At 39.0% G+C, this 8,823-nt stretch overlaps 1 protein-coding gene across 1 annotated transcript; it reads right to left on the bottom strand.

Moving 5' to 3' along the window:
* Nucleotides 1-727: 727 nt before the first annotated feature.
* LOC136855321 (uncharacterized) lies at nucleotides 728-7,233 on the bottom strand. The gene is made up of 3 exons (XM_067132227.1): nucleotides 3,751-7,233; nucleotides 2,155-2,880; nucleotides 728-1,924 (listed from the first exon to the last, which is right to left on the bottom strand). Exons 1-3 carry the CDS (start codon nucleotides 7,231-7,233, stop codon nucleotides 728-730), a joined length of 5,406 nt encoding a protein of 1,801 aa, XP_066988328.1.
* Nucleotides 7,234-8,823: the final 1,590 nt, after the last annotated feature.

Here is an 8,823-nt window from a genome sequence, read left to right on the forward strand (position 1 = left end):
GGTGTACTGGTTCTAAAGACTTTCAACGCACTGAGCATTAAATTTAACATTAATTAAATATGGCAAGTCCGTGATTTTGCTCCTTTTCAAACCCAGAGAGCAAATTATATGGTACTTCTGAAAATAAAAACCTATGCACTGGTAGGCTACTAAATTAAACAGAAATCTTCTATCTTCATTTCATGAGGATATGTAAATAGAAATCTCCATTCACAAACAAACAAAAATTTCCCTAATTTCCTTAGGTACCTGTACCATTTCTACTGTCTCCTGTCTCATTATCAATATTTACAAAATATACACTGAGGACCTGATAGTAAGTTAACAACCGTACAAATGTATCACAAGACATAGAAGCATCATTAGGTAAAGGTACTGGTGTGTGCAGTATTTAAAACAGTTAAAGTAAAGTCATTACTATAAACAAAGATCATACTAGCTAGTGCAAACAAAGACTCTAATAACTTCTTTATGAACCAAAAAGATGATGTTATAAGAAGTACAAAGACTTGTGAGAGTACGGAGCAGAAAAGTGTAAATCAAAGTTCCTTGAAGATGGCTTGGGTGCATTTACGACTCGCATTGACCAGAACTGTTGCATCCTTTAACTCAGCACAAGGCGAATATTGAATGAAACAGAGTATAGTGATCCACGAGTGTGTTTGGGTCTGTGTACTGCCCAGAGCCAATGGCACCGGTAAAGGCCAGTGCTCCGCCATCCGCTTCATCAAGCTCCTCGTGAAGAAGTTCCAGATCTAGTGTCTTCCCTAAACTCAGCTGCTTGTTGGGTAGTGGCACTCACACCCGAGGGATCATCCATATCTTCATTACCCATAAAACTCACGTAAGAAGCGATTTTTTGGGTCAACTTAGTTAGTTCTGTACTGGCACCCCTTGTGAAACACCCATCACTGTTCAAGCCACCGAAACCACCAACAACCTGTTGGAAATTTTGGTGAAAAATGTTGGTTGGCAGGTGATTACCAACATCCAGCATTGAAGTAGCAAGTGAAGCATCTTCGTCTACAAATTCAATTGGATGTCTTGCTTTAACACTCAAGTCCAAAGCCACTTCATTGTCTTGGGAATCCTGACTCTCCTGATATTCTAAATATGGTTTAAGTACTGGACTATATACATTTGAAGCATGAGGAACCTGATCATAAGCAAAGGAAGTACTGGCAGCCATATCCTGCATTTCTTTATTAATATAACTTTTCAAGTTCGATACCTGTGTTTTACCACCAACTGAGAACTTCTTTTTCTTTTTAGTATCTTTATTGGAAGTTTTGCTACGCAACTGGCTTTTTAACTTAATTTTTACACTTTTTCCACATCCACTTTTTACTTTTTTCATAGTAATGTAATTTTCAAGTCTATCTGCAGTTTTTTCTCCGTCAGAGACCCCACTGAAACGGCTTTTCCACTTTCCACTTTTAGAAAACTCAGGATTGAAAGGGAGATCATTATTCATGGTGTCTTCACCTGCAAGATTCAGTAAGAACTTCTTCCTAAATAATGTCGAGTCAGTCACAGAAACTGAAGCAGAATTCATTGGCATCTGATTTGGAATCTCTTCCTCTTCCTCCTCCTGGCTAGGATCTTGAATAACCATTTTAATGTCCGGGTCTAGTTTCTGAGCTTTCTCTGATAATTTCTTGGCTTCTCTCTCCAGTCTCAAATACTGCAAGGTCAGTTTGCTTTTCCATTTGTGAACGTTGGGCTCACTGGCTTTGAGAGGCTCTGTCTGAATTACAGCTTTTGCATTCACTGCTTGTCCTGAGAGTTCCTTGTGAGTGACCTTATTCGAAGTTTCATTAGCATTTGTTTTTTCCTCTGGTAACGCCTGACTCCTCAGTCTCAGCCTGTGTTTGAGAACGCACCTATGGGCACCTAAGACGCGCTTCTTCTTTTTCATACTCTGCTAAGAATTTCAAGACGTTACATTTCATACTTTCCACGAAAAATCATTTTCAGGCTTCCTCCACCCCATATTCCTAACTCATAATTATCAAATCTTATACATGCATAGATTTATACACTGTACTGTATTATTATTTAAAAAAATATCCTTAACAAAACAATAATGATCTATTTCTTTCAAGAAAACTACAAAAGAACTACAAGCATTGAAATTGCCAAACAAATACTTACTTTAATCCTATTATGAGCTAAGGTGTGACTTCGAAGCGCAAATTCACAGTTTGTCTTGTAGGTACATAGGTCACAGCTGATCTTCCTCGGAACTAAATGACCCTTGATGTGCACTGCCAAATTTTTCGTTCTCAGAAAGACTGGGCAATTGGCATCAATACATGGAATACCTGAACTTGGACACCTTTGTGTGGATAAATGGCACTGTCGAACGTGGTCCACCAGTTCATTAACCGATGATGACAGTTTGGAACAACAGTTGACGGGCGACCCTCTGAAAACCTGATCACCAATGCTACTGCCATCTACTTTTATGTCCTGCTCACCTGTTGTTTTTGTACTGTTCCCAAAGGTCGAATTTGACGCATCATGCACTGTCTCTTTGAATTCGCCAGTCTCTGAAAGCTCAAACCTAAGAATACCTTCAGGAGCAGCTGACGAAGCCACATCAGGTTCTTGTTTGTTGTCTTCCCCTTCGAATTCTGATTCCTCTTCTGAGACGTCTTCTTTTGTTTCTTCCACAAACGCCGCCTTTTCCCTCGTGTATCCTGACGTCACTGTACGTGCAGACCTCCTCAGCAATGGCTTCTGACTTCCCTCTGAAGATGCTCTTCTAGTTTCTCTAAGAGCTGTCATTCCGCTGTTCTCTTCGCCAGCATTATTTCCGTTTAATGAATAATCTTGGGAGTCCTCCCTAGAAGATCGTTTCTTACGCCCTTTAGAAATCTGTGGGTAGTGTGAGTAAACATATAATCAAAACAAATTTGTCAATGCGAAAATTGTTGTAAGAGCTTCGTTCTTAAAATAAATAACTCATTTGAAATTTGTACCAAATTTTAAATCAGCTTAGTTATTAGCATCAAATACGGTAACTGTTTTCGATGTTTCTTAAATACTTAACTAATAACAAATGCTCCTTTATTTCAAATGATTTGTGTAATATTATATGGGTACTACTAAAGGCAGATGGTTATATTCCTGTGTCAAAATGTCAAGAACAGTTTCTTCCAAGTGTTAAACAAAAGCATTTTTCCATAGCCTTCACTTTTAGCCTTGGATATTTACTCGACATATATTCCTCTAATTCATAATGTTTGTAAGCAGCAAATGTTACTGTGATAAAGGAATGTTACTGTGTTAAGCAATGTGCATTGGAATTCTAATATTCTGAAGTTAGTAAACAATGATGTATGGTGTCCATTTTTATGTTAGTCAGATTTGCAAACTTAAAGCATTTAATGAATGGGATGGCAGTAAGCAGGCACATATAGGAACCCAAAACTTCTAATCATGAGTACTAAGAGGTCTGTGTGAATAAGAATTGAGTTGTAAATCTAATAGACTGAAATATAACCAAGCCTGTCTTAAAAAAAATTCTCATCAATCCACACTACACTACCAATTGTTAGAACGTGCAAATGGATAATGGCATTGTCAGCAAAACCAAAACTAATGCTTCACTTAATATTTGAACAAAAATACAAAAAAAACAGCCCTGAAAAGGAAGACACAAAGTGTGTGGTACACGCAAAGCATTCTCAAGGTATCTATGGACACTAAACAAAAACTAATGAACAAAACCACAGTCAGTCTCACCTTTGTATGAGTAGATTCGTGTCTGATCATTGATCCAAGGTTACTTTGAGAAAAAGAACAGAAAGAGCACTGATATCTACCAGTTACTAAGTGGCGCCCTAGGTGAATCCTGAACTTATTTCTTGCCAACAACACTGAACATGTGGGCACGGGGCAATAGGCATACAGATATGTTTCGTGAGTCTGCAAGATATGATGAAGGAGGAGTTTCTCAGTTTCTAAAATCTCCTGGCAGCATGGACACTCAAAAATAACTTTGTCTTCTTCTTGGAAATCTGGGCTAGCATTTGTCTTCCCTCCTAGGAGAATGTGTCGTTCTGCACTTTCTGTCGTCTCACTACTTTCACTGTTGAAGCTGAAGGAGGAGGAGCTCTCACTCATTCGAGGTTGATCAGGATCCCCAGGATGCTCTTTATCCACTTCTTTCGAATATTCCTGTGTGTTTACGCTGACATCACCAACTTGAACGGTAAATTCTGCCGCTATATTGGCGTCTTTCGATTTCTGCGACTTACGGCTCTCATAGCTTGTGACAAAACTCCAATTGTTGCTACATATCTCTTCAGAAGTCTTTGCTTTACTCTTAAGTGCTTCCATTTTGTGTATAGCTAAGCTATCAGCTATCTGCTGTCGCTTTCTGACTGGAACCATCCCACTTTCATTTCCAAGACAAGTCAAATTCTCTTGCACGACAAGATTATTGTCTGATAATTCCATCTCTTCTGAACGTATAAATTCGTTAAGCTTCTCTGGAGAGCCAAAAAATTCCTTCGATTTAAGGACAGGATAATTATCTCCACTAAAGTCATCAACACTTTCAAGAACAGAATGATTTCGAATGACAGTGACTGATTCGGTGGCGGTACACTCAAATGTTTCATTTCTATCTGGAAGGCAAGCTGTTTTCTCTTCTGAAGTCACAGCAAGGTCGCTTACAACAACGTACTCTACTTCCTCTGCTAGGCTAGCCCAAGATGCATTTGCAATCAGGTCATCACAGTTCTCTTTCTCTGTTTTGATCTTTCTAGCTCCCAAATAGTTTTTGCTCTCACCAGCAGGAGTTGCTGAAGCTCTACAGAAGTTTACAGATGAACACTCAGGGATATCTTGCAGAGACCCTGCACATGCATTTGGCTTTTTGGATAAGCAAGAGTCCTTACCCAATACTGAGAATGTGCTTGGCCCTGTTACAGATGATTTTTGCATTAATGAGTTTGTCTCTTCCTTTAAAGCTACAGTAGATTTCAATTTTGTCTCAAGACCTTTCTGGAGTTTTAAGGTTTCAGCACTTTTTCCCTCACAGATCATCTGTGTCTTTTGTGCTGTTGCTTTGTGCTTTTCAATTTGGGATGCCCCACTTTCTATGGAAGGCAATACAGATTCTTGTCCACTTATTACAGACAGGACTTCCCCTGATACAAAGCTGTATTCCTGTTCAGAGTGCTCTCTCTGCATCATCATAAGATTTTCAACTGACCCTTGATATTTCTCAGACACTGAATTTTGAGTTCTTGTGAATGTATCATCAATTTTCTTACAATGCTTCAATCTACGGTGAAAAGTAATGTTTTTTTGACTCAGGGACAACTTCCGTCCATGTTTACTGTGGAATGAAGATGCACTTTTAAGAATTTTCCTCATGTATGCTGCAATTACCTTTTCACGCCTCGTCTTTTTAAGTGTAAAAAACCTAGTGCAAGATGCTTTGAAAGACTTGTGGTTCACATAAAATTTAGTCCCAGTAGTATCTTGTGTCACTGGGCATTCTATCCCCTGTGAAGAATGGGCAAATGAAGCTGGATTATTAACACAATTATAAAGCTTTCCAGAGATTACAGCCTCTAATGGATTCCCATTACTAAACATTCTTTTCTTATTTTTCAAGATTTTTTTATTCTTTATTTTGCAAAAAGCAGCAGCCGTCCCTTTGCTTAATCTCATGTGAGATAGGAATTCACTATCTCGTGTACTTACTTCACATACATCAACCTGCCCTTCCTCCTCAGTGACAACAAGTCTACCAGAGGAGTTATCAATGAATGACAGATTTTCTCGATGACAGTCCTTTCTATCACTGTTTTCTTTAGCCATATAAGTTTCACAAAAAGACAAATCTCTTTCTTGGGAATTAAATTCAGTGAGGTCATGGATAGGGCCTTTTATAACTAATACGCTTACCTTGCTTTCCAAAGTATCCACGTTTGGATTTGTTTCACTGCTTTCTATGTGACTCACTCTGTCATTGTTTCTGGGTTTCAAAACATCAATAGGCCTGCTGGTTCCTGTCTTTACTTCACAATAACTTCCACCATTCTTACGTGCGGACTGTTGGTCTTCTTCATTACTTGAACAAACCCTTTCTATTTCTGATGCATTATCTTTAATCAAAACATTAGCTTCCACAATGGATTGTTTTGGAGCAATGTCAACTCCTTCCAGTTCCCCTCTGGTTTCAAATTCTGAAAATTTTTTCTTTTCACTTTGGTTATTTACATGGTCATGAATTTTTTCATGTTGACTACTTCTAAGGGTCCAGCCATTGCATTCATTCATTACAGCATCAATATTTTCGGTAAACTTTCTCTCTGACTTGAATCTGAAGGCTCTGAATTCAGTTGGAATGATGCATTTTTCAAAAAGTTCTTCAGTTAGAGTAGTGCATTCTTCAATAGGTTCATCTTTTATTACAACTTCAGAAGTCAAACACTGCTGTTCAGATGTAGTACATAGCTTAATCTGACAAGATGCCAGATCTCGATCAAAGCCACTATCCTGCATGACTGTTGTTGTCCTATTGACTTCAGAAATAAAACTTGTCTCATGTTGCCCATTAATGGGTACATCTTTGATCGATGTTTGGTTTTCGTCCAGAACACACCAACTTCTCGCCTCTGAAAAATCATCTTCTTCTCCATCAGACACATCTTCCTTGATGATTGAGTCCCTGGCAGCGATCACTTCAGGAGTAATGTTTCCATTATCTGAAGTGCCTGATGCATGCAAACTGGCAGAGGCTATCTGGTCCACATACATACACAATTCACCTTTAGCTGACAGATTGAAAGGAGCTACAGGTTGTTGTTCATTAGCATCTGCTTCATTCTGTACATTATCCCTCTTGGAGCGTGTTTCAGCATCAGAATTTACTAATGGTCTCCTACCAGGAGAAAGTGGTTTAACCGAAGCGATAGTGCCTGGTGCCTGTTCCCCGAAGCGCAGTAGTGGCAAAGGGCTAGCAGTACCCTCACACAATGGAGAAACAAAAGCTGGAATACCCTGCAAGTGCATTTCCAATTGTTGGCCAATGCTTTCAAATCCTAACAATTCTAAACTTCGTGAAACAGATATGAACTTTGGGACGAGACACTTTTTGATGCGAAAGCTTTCCCTGTACATAAGCCGAATGCACAGGTCCATAATTTCCTGATCAACCCCTTCAACGATCAGAGTCAGCGATCCATTCCCACACACTGTGACAGCCATGGCAATTCTAGACTGACTCTCCTTGTCTGCTCCTGTCACGCAGCATCCATTTTCAAAAGTTCTTCGGGTCTTTTCTCCATCTCTTCAACAGGTTCATCTTTTATTACAGGTGATTTTCAGAAAATCCAAATACTTTGCTGTTCAGATGTAGAACAGGAGCTTAATCTGGCAAGATGCCAGATCTCGATCCTGGGCCACTACCCTGCATGACTGTTGGTGCTGGTTGTTCTGACTAAAACTTGTCTCTCGAGATTTTCCACCATCAATGCATCTAGGTACATCTTTAATCGGTCTGTTTGGTTTTCGTCCAGGCACACCAATTTTCGCCTCTGAAAAATAGAGTTTGCCATCAGACACACAGATCTTCCTTGATGACTGAAAGCCATCCTAAGCACAAATGATCAGCAGAAGAAACATTTCCATTATCTGAAGTGCCTGTTATTCAAACCAGTGGGGCTATCTGGAACATGTACATTTAACGAGTCACAATTCACCTTTAGCTGACAGATTGTTTAAAGGATGCATTTAAAGAACACAGGTTGTTGTTCATTAGCATCTGCTTCATTCTGTACATTGAAGATCCCTCTTGGAATGAATGCAGTTCCTGGAAAATGATATGCACTGTTTCAGCATCAGAACTTTGCACTAACGGATTCACTACCAGGAGAAAGTGGTTTAACAGTAACTATGAAGAAGCGATAATGCTTGGTGCCTGTTCCCATGAAGCACAGTAGTGGCAAATAATAGCAGTATAAATCACACAATGGAGAAACAAAAGCTGGAATACACTTGCAAGTGCATTTCCAACTGTTGGCAAATGCACTTCAAATTCCTAACAATTCTAAAGATTCGTGAAAAAGATATGAATTTTGGGACGAGACACTTTTTGATCAATGGAATGAAGCTCTCCTGATACACATCATTCCTGAATGCACAGGTCCATTGATATGCTTTCCTGATCAACCATTTTTCAACGATGAAAGTCAGCGATCCATTAAGACACACAGTGACATGATGGCAATTGAAGAACTGACTCATCCTTGTTGTCTGTGAAATCCTATCACGCAGCATTTCCATCACTTGAAGCATCATCGATTTGGTCTATTTTCTCCTACTAGCTGGATCGACTTGAAGAAGTCACAGGCTTATTTGAGAGATTAAAAAAATTAAATAAACAATGATTTGCACTCTATGATATGTGGAAAATCCAGATTTCTTTAGCTTGAAGAACATCGATGAACAGGATACATTTCAATTTGAAGAACATCACTTGATATGGGTCGATCAATGATATGCACTTGAAGAACATCACTTGCACTCTATGATATCGATGAAGAACATCATCAGCGTCGAAAATCTATGATATGCTGAAGAACATGTTGGTGCTGATTCTGAAGAACATCACCTGCAGAGATAAACTTGAAGAACATCAATTGCAGGGTTATGATATTTCATCGTGGACTCTGCATCTATGATATGAGGCGACACTTGAACTATCTTTGATATGATTTCAGAAGCTTTTTGTGATATGCATTGAAGAACATCATCAGGCACTCTATGATATGCACTTGAAGGCTATGATATGCACTT

The sequence above is a fragment of the Macrobrachium rosenbergii genome, chromosome 31 (genome assembly GCF_040412425.1).
Source record: "Macrobrachium rosenbergii isolate ZJJX-2024 chromosome 31, ASM4041242v1, whole genome shotgun sequence".
Taxonomy (NCBI): Eukaryota; Metazoa; Arthropoda; class Malacostraca; order Decapoda; family Palaemonidae; genus Macrobrachium; species Macrobrachium rosenbergii.

What these genes read in the sequence shown, in the direction of transcription:
- LOC136855321 (XM_067132227.1), bottom strand. Translation starts at nt 7,233, where the DNA reads ATGGCTGTCACAGTGTGTGGGAATGGATCGCTGACTCTGATCGTTGAA. An exon ending in ACGAATCTACTCATACAAAG is followed by an intron (nt 2,881 to 3,750) that starts GTGAGACTGACT and finishes CACTACCCACAG; the next exon opens with ATTTCTAAAGGGCGTAAGAA. An exon ending in TAGCTCATAATAGGATTAAA is followed by an intron (nt 1,925 to 2,154) that starts GTAAGTATTTGT and finishes TGAAATTCTTAG; the next exon opens with CAGAGTATGAAAAAGAAGAA.